Below are 14,842 nucleotides of genomic sequence, written 5' to 3'. Positions count from 1 at the left end.
TTATTGAGTGAGGTGTACAAAAAAAAAAGGAAAAATTTATATATGTATATAGATAGAGCTATAGATATCTTGGAATAGATTAAATAGTAAATAAAAGAATATTTATAGTACATAATCATGTAAACATATAGTATATAAGCAAAAATCTTTGTTTCTGGAAAGATTTCTTTGTATTTCATACCTGCATATCTTAACTCCTAAATAACTCACTTCTATATCTTCAAACACTTACCACTCCGAAACTTGGTTTTCAATAAATGGAAATAATTGCCCATTTGTTAGAATAAGGTGAATATGTAGTCCCAAAATTGTTTTCACTTCATCTGCATCCTTCCAGTTCTTACTCCATTACTTGAGAGTGTGCTCAGGGAAATCTTATTTCACCTGCCTGTGAAAGTCAGGTATCTTTTTATAGATGCTTAAGGTTCTGAATTCCTTTGTATTGCTGTTAGTTTATAATTATGTATTTAGTGTGAGTCATTGGTAAGTCTCTACCCTGGACTGCTGTAAGCTTCACGAGGGTCGGGGTAGTCAGTACCTGACACAGACAAGGTGCTCATTAAACAGTTTTTGAAATGATGAATGAAGAAATACTCTTTATTTTTTTCTGATGTTTGGCACTAATTTTTTTCCCATTTAAGGGAAGAGCAGCAAGTCTCTTTCTAATTCCCCAAACTAATTACTTGACATTAATGTGCTGATTTTATTTTTGCTGTTACCTAGAGTTGTAGAACATAATACTCAAAGCTATATTTTTAAATTTGTGAATCCAGCTCGTTTGTTTGGTTACTTTTTAATCTGTATATTTAAGTGATTTTTTTTTTTGATTTTAACTTGTTATTTTGTCACATAGGATATATTTTAAGGACTGTTGTTGGTGGCTTTTGTTTAGTGTGGGTCATTTTTGTTATCTTGATGTTTATTTGGAAATATATTAAGCAAATATACATTTTTATAAAAAATCTCTTTGTGTATTTCAGTGAGTTTGTTGTTATTTTTGGATTCTGTCATGATCCTTTTTGTCACATTGAGCTCTGTTCTTGTTTTCACTCATTTAAGCTTTGGTCATTTTATAACTTATTCTAATGTTTATTTATTAGGAATAATATAAGCAGAGATATCCTTTTTGGTAAGATGTAAGGATAGCACCTATTTGCACTGTGTTTGTACAGTGGTGTCTTTATTTCTGAAAGCACCTGTACTAAAGCAAGATCTGAGTGATCCTTGAACCTTGGGAATCTGTAGTTATACAGATGGCATGGCTTTCAAGGGATGAATTTTTCTCTGGAATACTGATAAGATGTTTTAATGGTGGGATTAACTCAGCCTTTTGGATGAATTATGAATAGTTCTGAATCATTATCACAGAAAGAATATTAAGAAGGAAGAAAAACTGGCTAAGCAGCCGGTAAAGATAAAGGAGTTATCAGTTATTTTTTTGTGCTATTTTTCTCTGTAGAAATGTTGTAGAAATATTGGAAACTGGGGAATATAACCATCTATTGGGAATAATTCTCAGCAACAATGTTTCTCTCAATTTTAAATTCAAGTCCTTACCTATTTGGGGATGACTAGAAAAATGAAAATCTTGTTCTCTGTTAGCAGTCGACTGGCCTCAGATTGTGAGACGTGTGTGTGGAACATTCCCAAGGCCACTACTACTTATCCAATTATTGAATGTTTCCAAATTTAAAGTTAGTATTATACTTAAATAAAAATTTGAACTGCTGATATATTATCAGTTTGAAATGTGGATTAACTCATTTAAATTCTATTTTAATTAGGACTCACTTTAATTTCTTTGCCTTTATGTGTCTGGAAAGTAGGTTAAAATCAGGCTTGGTCTGTCACTGTTTTACTTAATTCTGGTGATTTGTTTTACCTGTCTTATTATTATTATTAGTTTTTTACCAGTGTAGTATGTTGTACATAGTCATAGACACCAGAAACATTTTTCTCTTACTGCTGTGATCCTACTGTCTTCCATGAAAAAGGAGTGGGGCAATTCACTCAGTAGAAGTAGGAGATTCTAAAAATTCTTAAGACAACCCAGAAAATATAATCAGAGGAGAGATTCTAGCTCTATAGAAATTTCTTTAGGGCTGCTAGCTAGATTTTGTTAAAAGCAATACTGCCCTCTGGTGTCCAGAAGCCAGTTCTCCTTCATATCATTTTGAGTTAAAATGCTTGTTTTAGTCTTAAAGTGTAGACTCTAGGTACTTTTCAAAAAATCAGTAGTAATTATTTAAGACTTGGTTTAGTTCACTTGCTAGCTTGGAGTATGTTGGGTGAGATAACTTCGTATTGTTCTAGAGTCAATAATTTGTTTACTACCTCTCATCTGATAGGTAAAATCCAAGTGGTCCTTTTGTTTTTGTTTTTGAATTTTTTTTGATATTACTTTCCTCTGTTCATAAGGAAAGTAGTTCCCAAAATTCATTTAAAGATATAATACATTGGATCACTGCCAACTTTTTAAAAGCTAAATCATTATTCTCTTTCCTTTTGTAACTGATGTGTCATTTTTCATCTCATTCTGAATATGAATCGTAATTTCTTTTGCCTGTGTTTTTTCTTCACAAGCACGCCTTTCATATAATGATAGAGGTAAGATGCATTGATGTTTGTTTTATGGTTGTGGAATTTTTTGTGGATGCATATTAAACATTTTGTCCTTAAGATTTTTGTTGTTATTGTTGCTTTACTTGCATCCTTTAGTTTATATACATTTATGTTATAAGGATTTCCCCCTGCCTTTATTATAAAAATATGATTGATTTGACATAGTACTAGGTTTTGATTTTAAAGGAATGCTAAGAGTATTTATACTTATTTAAAGTAGAATATAGAAATGACTGTTTTAGCTGATTAAAAGAACATCAAGTGACTCTAATAGCCTTAAAAATTTTGTATCGTTTAATTTTTAGAGGATGTCATCAGTTTCAATGTTAGCATGTGCTCATTTTTAACAAGAGCTTTCTAGTCCAGCCCATTATCTTTTAATGTGAAATCTGTATTTTCAAATAGTTTTATCTTTGGCATTTCTAGCAAATGAACTAGCTGCAGAAATACAACTTTTGATGAATTTTTGCTGTCTGGATGTTTAAGGCTATATAACTTTATTAGAATTCACCCTTCAAATGGAGAGAATTCAGAAATAGTAAAATGATAACAGATGACTTCACAACTGTCCATCTCTATCTGTGTATTCTAATGTTGGTTATAATAATGATATTGGGAAGGAGTCCTGGGATAGAAGACTTTTTCTAATAACTGTAGTTTTAGCATGATATTTTCTGATGACATGAGTATAATCAGAGCCATTTCTAATGTATATCTTTTTAGTTTTCCAAAATAGTATGTATATTGCAAGATAACTGGATACTTAGGAAAAGTTTTTATGAAATCTTAAAACCTTTTTAGATGCTTTCCCAAAAGTAGTTTTTCAGTATAGCAGGGCAAAGCAGTATTTTGTGGATAACATCAGACAGAATGCTGCTGTCATTTCTGACATTTATATTTGCATTTGTCTTCCCAGGGTGTCATACATTTCAAAGGTTTAAGTCTTTATTTCTAGAATCAAATAAGGTTTTTTTGTGTGTGTTTGTGTGGGTAAACTACTATAATGATATTAATAAGCTGAAAATTGTTCCTAATATTCTTAGATTATTGGATAAATAAAACATATTAGAAATGCATTTAATATTTTATTTGAATAATTTCTGATTAAAAAATCAAAAAGTTTATATTGATGAGTGCTATAGATTTTATACAATTATCTTTGCTAAAAAGTTATTCAATTTTAGACCTAATCTTTTAATTGTTAAAGAATATTATTTTAAATTACATTTAAAAACACATTTCTAAAAGTTTTAATACTACAAGAATGTGCCTTTGTAGACCTTTTTCTCACTCTGAAAATAAAATAGGCCAGGTTTTTTCTCTTAATTTGAGGATTTTTACTTTTAAGTAATTTTGAAAGAAGTGTTATGGTTGTTATGATACAATATTGAATATAATTGTAATATTAAGAGGGTGACTTAAGATATCTTTCTGAAATAGTGGTAGCTTAGAAATTTGCTGAACAGAGCCTTAGAAACTTAAGGAAACTTTGAAGTTTATCTGTGCATTTGGAAAACAAATAACTATTTTTTCCCTAAACATACACATTAAAAATTATTGTATATCTTCTGAATTTAAAGTTAATGTACACAAATCATTGTTTGAACTACTGATATATTTTTGAGATGTGAATTAAATCATCTAAATCTTGTTTTACAGATTGAATCATATCTCCATGGTTGGTACCCTTTAGAACAGAGAGTATATAAATGTATATGTTATCAACAAACATTCTCAGTTTATTTATGTCACTAAAAATTTCAGTTTAGAGCTGTATTACTTTCTACCATATTACTTTCTTCAGCTTTCAGTTCTTATCTGCATACTTTAGTTTTTGGCATTTTTGCTTTGAAAAATATACCTTTCTAGCCTTTTCTGTTTAGCTTAATCATTCCTTTATGCAGTTATACAGTTATTCTTGGACCTTGAAGACTGGATGGGTTTTCTTTGCCTCTAGAAAAGTAGTTTTCAGCATTTCGCCTGTCTTCACATTTGTATAAGCAAACTACTCCTGTTGGTAGAATCTCTAATTACAGGTAGAGATAGTTGAAGAATGAGATAGGGATGGTGTAGTTTCCATAGAAACTCCAGAGAGTCTTGTGTTCCCTCCCACTGAGAATCATTCTCAAGAACCTGTCCTTCTTGTAAGATTAATAGCTGACCTCCTTGCCCTATTGCTTTGCTAACAGAAACACTCTAGCTTACTAATCCTTCATATTTTGAACCTGGAAAGAAAAAGCAACTTCTGTAGACGTTTTAAAATAAATATCTGAGTTTAAAATGAGTTACAGTAATCTATTTTACAGTGTGCTGTTTTAAAATAGGAGTTCTCAAGCCATTTTATAAAGATTGTCTAGTTTCATGTTTTTCCTATTTTATAACCTTGCAGTGTTTCTATTGTTGAGGGTCTTTCTAATGATAGATGTGAACTTTTAAACACCTGAGTGGAACCAGTAAGCTGAATGATGCCTAAGGAGCACTAGGAGTTTTTGAGGCATTAGGAGAGGAGATAAAAAGAGAGGGAGAAGAAAGGCAGAGTAAGATATATTGATCTGGGTAGCATAACATTTCCAAATGTCTGAGGAACCCAGTGCCATCATACTTTTCCCTCTTGCAACAAAAATTTTATGTCCTCCTCACAACATTTGTTATGTAGCCCTTGAAACATTTCTATTGCTTTTCTCTGGAAGCTTTCTGGAATGGCAGATAGCCAACCAATAAAATGTTTTCAGAGAAAAGTTGTCATCCTACTTTGTATAGGGAAGATTCCCTTGTTGTACTCCTATTTATATACTATGTTTGTTCTGTTTTAAAAATTAATTATAGCAGTGTTCTTTTCTTTTATTTATTATACCTTGCTATCTAATATGATGACCACTTCTTTTTTTGAATTTTGGTTTATATTTTATTTGCCAGTCGGCCTCAGAACACAAATTTATTTTGGGAATAATTATAAACAAAGTGATGAATTGTTAATATGTTAAAAAATGAGGACAAAGTATAAACAATTTGGCTATAAAATATTTCTTTTACATGCTTTTGTATTTCATACACCTAACTGCAATGTACTTAAGAATGACTGGTTATTTCTAAGATTAATGAAGAAAAAATTTTAATCAATGAAGAAAAAATTTTAAATTAAATAGCCATTAGAAAAAGTATATTTTGAGGTTTTCTTTAAGACATAGTCATAATCTGCTTTTCCTGGCACTTTTCAAATACTTATTCTCTAAGGAAATATTGTTATGAGTGATCTAAAGCTTACAGAAAATCTTAGTGGGGAAAATTAGAGAGACTGGATCAAAAATGGTGTTAGATTTTTTCTACTGCTGTACCTGAGAAGCAATACTGCTAACTGTTATTATGACAACTCTTAAATCAAGTTGCCTGCTTTGTAATCCCTACAGATTAGTGATGCTTGAGAAACTCAGTTCTAGCAAGATTGAAGTTAATGTCATCCTTACGTGTTTATCATTTATTTCTGTCAGTTGATTCTTTAGTATACTCACTTATTTCTCATTTTTAGAATTTATATGTTCCAGGGTCTGCTTATTTACACTATTATTCTTGTTTATCTACAGGACCCAGGACCACCCCCACCTTCTCCATTACTAGGTTTGAAGCCACTGCAATTATTAGAAGTGAAAGCAAGGGGAAGATTTGGTTGTGTTTGGAAAGCCCAGTTGCTTAATGAATATGTTGCCGTTAAAATATTCCCAATACAGGTATGCTATTGCAGTTATAAAGTTACATATATATATATTTTAAAAGCTGAAACCAACTAGGACATTATAACTCAGAAGCAGTCTAAACACATAGGCCTTATATTCCAAAGTGATACTGTGATACTGGGAAAAGCAGTTAGCCTTTTTATGTTTGCCTTCACATTTGAGAAATGGAATTGTTAGTACAAAACCATGTTTGTTTGGAGTGGTAGAATTATATTAAATAAACATGGGTGATCTTTTGCCAATAAAAATTCTATAAAAATGCTAAGGATTCCAATTAAAAAACCTCATTGGTTATATTTTAATATCCCTTACATTATCAAAAAAAGCAAACATAAAAGTGAAGAAGTAGCGTGTTTTGTTTTAGAATTGCTGTTTGGAGGTATGTGAACAGACTGATTTATTTTCATTCTACTTTGAGTGTTTATGTAATTATTTAAGTTTTTGTTTGGTGAATTTTCAGAGGCAGTGAATCAAGACTCCAAATAATTGGTTTACTATTGAGTTGTTTTTCTTTTAAAAATAGCTGGACTTTTCACAAAACCCTTATCAAGCTTTTACCCTTCTTTTGTTGCATCAGTGGTGTAATTTGATGATGATTCCATTTTCCCTTGCTCTTGCTTTTGTACCCTTGTGACTAATGCTATCCTTAGTACTTAAGCCCCAGGTTGGATTTGAGGATATAAGCTCTACTCCTACACCTAAGTTTTCCTTATTGCAAAGCTATCCTATAAGCAATTTGCCTTACTATAACTAGATTTTAGCCTCCTTACCTCTCCTAAAGCTTGTGTTGTAGAATCTATGAAGAAGATTATTACTTTCATTGGTTATTTTTGTTAGTAATGCAGATCCTGTAAATTACAATTTAGAACTCTTAGAGTGTACAGTCTGTAATGCCAGGATTTATTTTTTAAAAAGTCAGAGAAGGGGCTAGGGTTGTGGTTCAGCAGTACAGTGTTCACCTAGCACATGCGAGGCCCTGGGTTCGATCCTTAGCACCACATAAGAATAAATAAATAAAATAAAGGTATTTTAAAAAGTCAGTGAAAACTTATTTTAACGTGTGAGGAATCTTAACAATTACATGAACGTATTTGGATATTAAGAGCAGCATTTTATTGAATGCTCTTATGTCAGGTGTTATATATTACATATATGTATGTATATTATTAGTATGTATGTAATAGCACAACACTATGAGACAGATACTGCAATCCCTGTTTTACTTAATGAGGAAATTGATTATATATATTGCCAAAGGTCAGTGGCAGATTCAGAATTTAAGTTTAGGTAGTTTGGAGCCAGAGGTTTCCTAATCCATATGCTTTGGTGCCTGCCTTTTCAATGTCCTTTCATAGTGAAAAGAAACTAATCTATTATAAGTAAAAATGTAGTGGACATGAATCATTTGCAGGCACAAATGAGTATATGGTGACTTTAAAGCATGTTACATAATATGTTAGTCGTTGAAAACAAAAATGTTTTCTGTTTGGACAGAGTAATTCCACCTGAATTGCATCTTTCAGAGAGATTATTTTGATTACCGACAGGAGCAGCTTCACACCGTGATGAAATTACAGTGTAATACTTATAATAACTTGGAAGTAGAATGTGTTGCCATTGTAGTATGCAAAAGTGCAACATTTCTGATGAACTATTGTTCCTCTAGAAAAGGATGTTTTAAAGGATTAGGGTGGACAGGCGTTTGGTATGGAACTACCAGAACTCTGATAGTGTTAACTAATAGAACTTTCTTTCATTAAATGAAAGGTCAAAACAAAAGGTCTTTTCTACTTAAATACTTTTTTTTTTGTTTCTTTAGAACTTTTTAGGTAATTTATTAGATGTGATTTATTTAATATTTTGTTGCTGTTCTTACTATTCTTTCTTTTTAACCCTAGGATAAACAGTCATGGCAAAATGAATATGAAGTCTATAGTTTACCTGGAATGAAGCATGAAAACATATTACAGTTCATCGGTGCAGAAAAACGAGGCACCAGTGTTGATGTGGACCTTTGGCTAATAACAGCATTTCATGAGAAGGTAAAACTACCTAACACTTGAATTCAGTAAAATCAAGAGTTGGCCTACCTACCTGATGTTGACTACAAATCCCTCAGACCTATTTTTCAGTAGATAATATATTATATAGTTGATTATTATTTAATGTAAAGTGCAAATTGCTCTTAAATAAAAATCCATTTTAAAACATAACTTATTTTAACAAAAGAATGAAGTAGCTTTTTTTGTAACCTCTCTATTTGTAATACCAGTCTTTTGTCCCAGATTTTCTGTACTGTATGTAATTACCTCTCTTGCAAATACTTTAGTATAGGCAGTGCTTAGTAATTTTCATTTACTTGTTAATGACCTATTTTGATTTCATAAGCCATTTTCACTTTGAATTCTGTACCTTAAAACTCTTTAATAAATCTATAATGACAAACCCAGAATCAGAAAATTTATATAATCTTTTAGGGTAATTATCACCAAAACACCCTTGTGTTTTTTTTTTTCCTCAATTTTTCCAACTTCCAGAGATGTTTAAAAGTACCATTAATAAGGAAGTTTCATTTTTGATACTTTTATCATTGTTAAGTATGTGGCTCTTATACCTTAATTCTTCACCATAAGAATGCCCATAATCTCTAGAGGAAGTTTTATTAGTGGTTGCTTGTATATTCTGATGTATGTTATCCTAGTCCTTTGGTATAATATCTTTAAAATTGCTATAATTTCACTTTAAAATTTTTTCTAGAACTTTAGATTTTCAGTATGTATTAAGAAAAACTTGGATTAATGTGAATTGGAAGGAAATTTGGACCATGTTTTTTGTATATTTTTATGTACTCAAAGGAAAGATACATTGTCTTACACTTATAGATAAAAAATTCCCGTGTATGTATGGCTTTTGTCAAGAGCTTAAGTTTTTTTGTTTTTGTTTTTCTACCCTCCTTTCTTTAGGGCTCACTGTCAGACTTTCTTAAGGCTAATGTGGTCTCTTGGAATGAACTGTGTCATATTGCAGAAACCATGGCTAGAGGGTTGGCATATTTACATGAGGATATACCTGGCCTCAAAGATGGCCACAAACCCGCAATATCTCACAGGTAGAGCAAAATTTATTTTGTTTTTCCAGATGATTCAGAATATGTTTATGATTTAATAAGCTTTTAAATCCCTGAGTAGAATTAATTTTTCCCTTAGTTATCCAGTCATGCCCTAGGAGGCAGATGATTTTCATTTATTTTTTAAATTAGCTTTGATAATGGCCAGGAAGTATTTTGGAAAATGTATATGTTAACATCATTAGTTAAATTTAATTATCTCCGTATTTCTTAATTTAGTCTCATTTCTAAAAGCATAGTTGAGAATGAAAGTATATTTTCTTAGCTCAAAGGAAAAATAAATTTATTTTAATTCAAGTCAAGATTTAAGGTGATTTTAAATAGATTCAAGGGGATGTAAATGAAGGAAAGTCTTTTGAGTGTATCTTTTTTGTTTTTCTTTTTTAATTAAAAATATTTTTTTTTTTTATTGCAGTACTGGGGAGTGAAATCCAGGTTCCAGGGGTACTTTACCACTGAACTACATCCCCAACCCTTTTTATTTTTCATTTTGAGACAGGATCTTGCTAAGTTGCCCAGATTAGCTTTGAACTTGCAGTCCTCCTGCTTCAGCCTCCCAAGTCTTTGGTACTACCATGTCCAGCTCTTTGCTTATTTTTTGAATTACCTTATATTCTTTTTTTAGCTAAGGTCAAAGGAGACATCATTCAAACAATTGTCAGTGAGATGGTAATATCCAGACAGTTGTCATTTCTCAGAAGGCAAAATATTTTTCCTTAAAACATTGATTCAGTTTGCTATGTATTTAACTTCCTTCTTCATGGGATTCAGTTTGTTATCTTGTATTCAATTTAACAGTGGTTGTTTTAAAAGTAGGCACTGACTGATTCATTTAACAAATATTTAGTTGATTATCACCTAGAGATGTTTTTCTACAACTGGGTGAAAAAATATAAGAACCACTAACTACACTAAGCGAGTATTCTAAAATATAGGTCTATACAGTTGACAAAAGGACACAATTTAGCTATTTTTTAAAAAATTCTTTAGTTTTTAAAAATTTTAGTTTTTTTGGAGTTTGTTACTGTAAAGTTTGAAATATTCTTAACCTCTTAAATCATAGCAATTTTATCATTGATATGTGAGAATGACATAGATAAAGTGTTTTTGGAATGGCATTTCTTTATAAAACTGCTTTATGGAGAGGATTTCTTCTTCTAATCTGTGTTATGAATAGGAGTTTTGTTACTTTACTCTTGTGCTGTATGGGGACTCTGCTTAAGGTTCTTCTTTTCTCTTTTCCTTGCATGTCATATTTTAACTACTATTTTATAGCATAGATATTCTCCCTCTTTTCGATTATGAGCAAAAAATTTAAAAGATAACTTGTTGAAACTTAATTGTACTATCTTTATATTTGTAAGGGACATCAAAAGTAAAAATGTGCTGTTGAAAAACAATCTGACGGCTTGCATTGCTGACTTTGGGTTGGCATTAAAATTTGAGGCTGGCAAGTCTGCAGGTGACACCCATGGACAGGTAAGGAAGGGTGGTAATTATAACATGTAACAAAAAATAAATATGTCTCATATTTTCTTAGACTGGCATGTCAAGATTGAATTGGTATAAATTGTTGTGGAGATTAAATTAGCATCTAATCAAAAGTTATATGTTACATTTTCTGAGGAAAATGTCATTTTCATATTGTGGTGGAGGACTCAGGTGGTTTAGAGTACTACTTCATAAGATAACTCCTAGATGTTACAGGATTTTTTTTAAAAAAGTGGATCACGGAAGAACCCACTTTTTTGATGGACCACATTCTTAGGGATATCTTCTTATTAACTCAGTAGTTTTTTAATTCTTTTATTCTTTCACCGTCTTGTGGTATAGAAGAAAAATCAGCCATTATTCTTGCTTCAGTGTATTAAGATCCCCTTCCCATTTTTGTATCCAACAATTTCTTGCTTTATTTTTTGTTTCTTGCTTTTCTTTATTGTTTCACTCACTCCTTAATCTACTTTCTGTGAATTCTCTCCAGAATACAAAGCCCTTGTATAGGTCTAAGTGAGGTACCTAATTAGTTAAAGTCTATACAACAAGAACTTGGCAGTGGAAACCTTATAGAAAGGCCAAAGAGAAAAGATTGTCTGTACATTTTATTCTCAGAAGCTATGAGGCTAGGAAAGATGTTTTCACTCCTATAAGATAACCTTTTTTCAAGAAAACCAGTCTAACCTGATAGGTGACATTTCCTATGAAGCAGATGATTCATTGGCTTTGGTGTTAAATTTTGTTATACAATTATTTGGTCAGCTATTTATGAGCTTTATTTTTTTCAGCATATCCTCAAGTTTCTAAGAACATAGTTGTAAACAGTCATGGCACTCAAATTTTGCCAATGTTGACTAACAATTAAAAAATTTAGGGCAATGGTCAGCAGTCACAGAACTCTACAGAAGTTGACACCAAATCTCTTTATAAATGGAGACACTTTTGTGGCAAATACTACCAAGATGGATGTTATGTAGAAAGCCTGGGGACAAACCTCTGTACTTCTGTACTTCTTATGACTCACTGTCATAAGATGAACTTTTGGAAAGTTTCATCCTTGGTACCTCATAAGCCCCTCTGGCATTTTTTCTGAGGAAAAACTGGGGGGACTCACTGATGTCATCTTTTAATTCCTTTGCAGTTGGGTCATATGGTTAGATAAAAATAACCAATTACTTATACCAGTTGATCCTTGACTTTAGATTTTATGTACCAGAAAATTGAAACACTATTTGAAGGTACTTGCATGTTATTGTAAATTTTATATATTACAAAGAAAGAACCCTGGGGAAAAATACAAATTTTCATCTATTATCAATTTATAAAAGAGAATATTTTAGGCTAAAAATTTAGATAAGCCACGATCTTATAACAAAAGAGAACTTCAGATGGCATACATTTATCTTTAAGAGAAAAAAGGAGGACAGAATGGGAGAAAATCTTTGCCAGCAACTTTTTAAAAAGAGGATTAATATCCAGAATACATAAAGAACTCAAAATACTTCTCCTCCCTCAAAAAACCCCTACAACCCAATCAATAAATGAGCAAATGAACTAAATATTCACTTCTCAAAATAAGAAATACAAATGGCCAAGAAATATGTGAATAAAGATTCAATGTCTTTAGCAGTGGGAGAAATGTAAATAAAAACTATATTGAGATTTCATCTCCCTGCAGTTAGAATAGCAGTCGTCAAGAATACAGATATTAATAAATGCTGGCAAGGATGTGGAGGTATGAGGAGCCCTTATACACTGTTGGTAGGATTAGTGCAGCCACTATGGAAATCTCTATGGAGGTTTCTCAAAAACTAGAAATGGAACCACCATATGACCTAACAATACCACTTCTCAAGTATTTGTCTAAGAGAATTAAATACTATAGTTATCTATGCATACTTATGTTTATAGCAGTACAATTCTCAATAGCCAAATTATAGAACCAGCCTATGTACCCGTCAGCAGATGAACATATAAAGAACATGTGGCATACACACACACATACACATACAATAGAGTTTTAGTTAGCTATAAAGAATGGAATTACGTCATTTTCAGGAAAATGGATAGAACTTGAGAACATAATGTTAAGCAAAATAAGCCAAACTCAGAAATGTGTTGTTTTTTTTCTCATATGTGGAAGCTAGAGAGGAAAAAAAAAAAAGAAAGTTGGGGAGGATCTCATGAAAATAGAAAGGAGACTACAGGATAGAGAAAGGGGAGCAGGGGAGGGAGGAGGAGAGGGAAAGGGGAGGTACTGGGGAATGAAATTTATTATGTGTGCATATGTATGAAGATGTAATAGTGAATCCCACTGATATATATAGTTATACTGCACCAATAATTTTTTTTTTTAAAGTAGGCTTTTGGGAGGTGTTAATTTGTAGTATAGTTATTCAGAAGAGGAAAAAAATTAAAAGCTACCTTTTCTTTCTTTAAAGTGTTCTCCTTATTAAATAAATTGAATATTCAAAACTTCAGAGTTTAGTGATCTGTCCTTATTTATTTATTTATTTTTAACATCTGTGCTGTGTGTGTTTTTTGTGTGTGTTATTGCATGTAACTCCCCAACTTCTAGTGTGGAATAGGAGTCACAGTCACCTAAGGATGGAGCTTTTTGAAAATAGCAATAGCTCAGCTGCTCAGTACTCAAGTATATTGTGGTCTACCTTATATGTCACAAAACTTTTTAAAATATCACATAAGAATGTTGTCAAGCACCAAATAGAGCTAGCTGTACTAGCTTAGTAACCATAGTGATAGCACTAAGAAATACCAAGTTGTTGGGCACATGCTTGGTTAACTATTTTTAAAACATTTTATAATATCTGTCATTGAAGCCCTCAAAAAAAAAGGGTTTCTTAAAGATACTTTTCAAATAATTTGCAAAGGTACAGTTGAAAACTATGCAGCTTTCTCTGTTCCATCCTTCTCCCATTGTTGTTCATTGTTCAATACCTTGTGATTACTTCTAGAAAGGGAAAAATTCTAAATCTTTACCAGAATAACATCTGTTGATGTATTTTTTTTTAGGTATACTCACACATGATCTTACTATGTATATATGCTATAATTTGGTGTTCATAATTTAGTTGCTTTACCCTGATAATAGACCATATGTGGTTTTGATTCTTAAAAAAATGTAAAATGTTAGTTCATAAAGTTAATGAATGAGTACTGTTTGTTTTCAAAATATTTTTCAGGTTGGTACCCGAAGGTATATGGCTCCAGAGGTATTAGAAGGTGCTATAAACTTCCAAAGGGATGCATTTTTGAGGATAGATATGTACGCCATGGGATTAGTCCTGTGGGAACTGGCTTCTCGCTGTACTGCTGCAGATGGTAAGGGAAAAAGTATTTTGTTTTAAAAAGTACATATGCCACATTTTTGAAGTGGATGGTTACATTCAAAGGTAATAAAGTACATTTCTGTTTTAATAACCAAGAGATGGTAGAGAATTCAGGAGGCAGGGAAGCAGAAAGGATGGGACAGGGAGAAGGGAACTAGTCAGTGTTTGCTTCTTTACTGTTGCTAGATGTTTTGTTGGATACTTCATATACTTTTAGCTTATTTCCTAAAACAACTTTGGAGGTAGTTATTATCACAATTTTTCAGGTGAGGAAATTGTTTCAAGGTAATTGATGAAACATATTTGTGATTCTGATCCAGTTGTAAAGAAAGAGCTGCTACTTCAGCTAGGTCATGTAGGTCCTGCTTGTCTGGTTCTCAAGTCAACTATTTTGGTAAGAGGATATGTATATAAAGTGGGAGGGGCCTTCTGACTGCCTTTCAAGACTCTGAGGCTGAGTCTGTTTAGCACTCAGGAAATGCCAGCATATCGTTAACCATATTAAATTTTAGTTTTAT

The 14,842-nt window shown here is 31.9% G+C and overlaps 1 protein-coding gene across 5 annotated transcripts in view; it reads left to right on the top strand.

Moving 5' to 3' along the window:
• The window catches only part of Acvr2a (activin A receptor type 2A), an 84,196-nt gene that overhangs the window by 55,678 nt on the left and 13,676 nt on the right, over window positions 1–14,842 (top strand). For 4 of the 5 annotated variants that reach the window (XM_058573482.1, XM_058573481.1, XM_058573483.1 and 1 more), the window contains 6 exons: window positions 2,584–2,607; window positions 6,204–6,347; window positions 8,252–8,395; window positions 9,317–9,462; window positions 10,845–10,959; window positions 14,178–14,316. In XM_058573482.1, the coding sequence (XP_058429465.1) occupies window positions 2,584–2,607; window positions 6,204–6,347; window positions 8,252–8,395; window positions 9,317–9,462; window positions 10,845–10,959; window positions 14,178–14,316 (712 nt within the window). The remainder of the gene's footprint in view (window positions 1–2,583; window positions 2,608–6,203; window positions 6,348–8,251; window positions 8,396–9,316; window positions 9,463–10,844; window positions 10,960–14,177; window positions 14,317–14,842) is intronic. The other variant, XM_046426912.2, reaches the window with a different exon arrangement.

The sequence above is a fragment of the Marmota monax genome, unplaced genomic scaffold (assembly GCF_021218885.2).
Source record: "Marmota monax isolate L192 unplaced genomic scaffold, Marmota_monax_Labrador192_F-V1.1 WCK01_AAM20220418_F8-fsc00048, whole genome shotgun sequence".
In the NCBI taxonomy this organism is placed as follows: domain Eukaryota; kingdom Metazoa; phylum Chordata; class Mammalia; order Rodentia; family Sciuridae; genus Marmota; species Marmota monax.
Note: the sequence above shows the minus strand (reverse complement) of the source record. Positions and strands in the feature narration are given on the sequence as shown.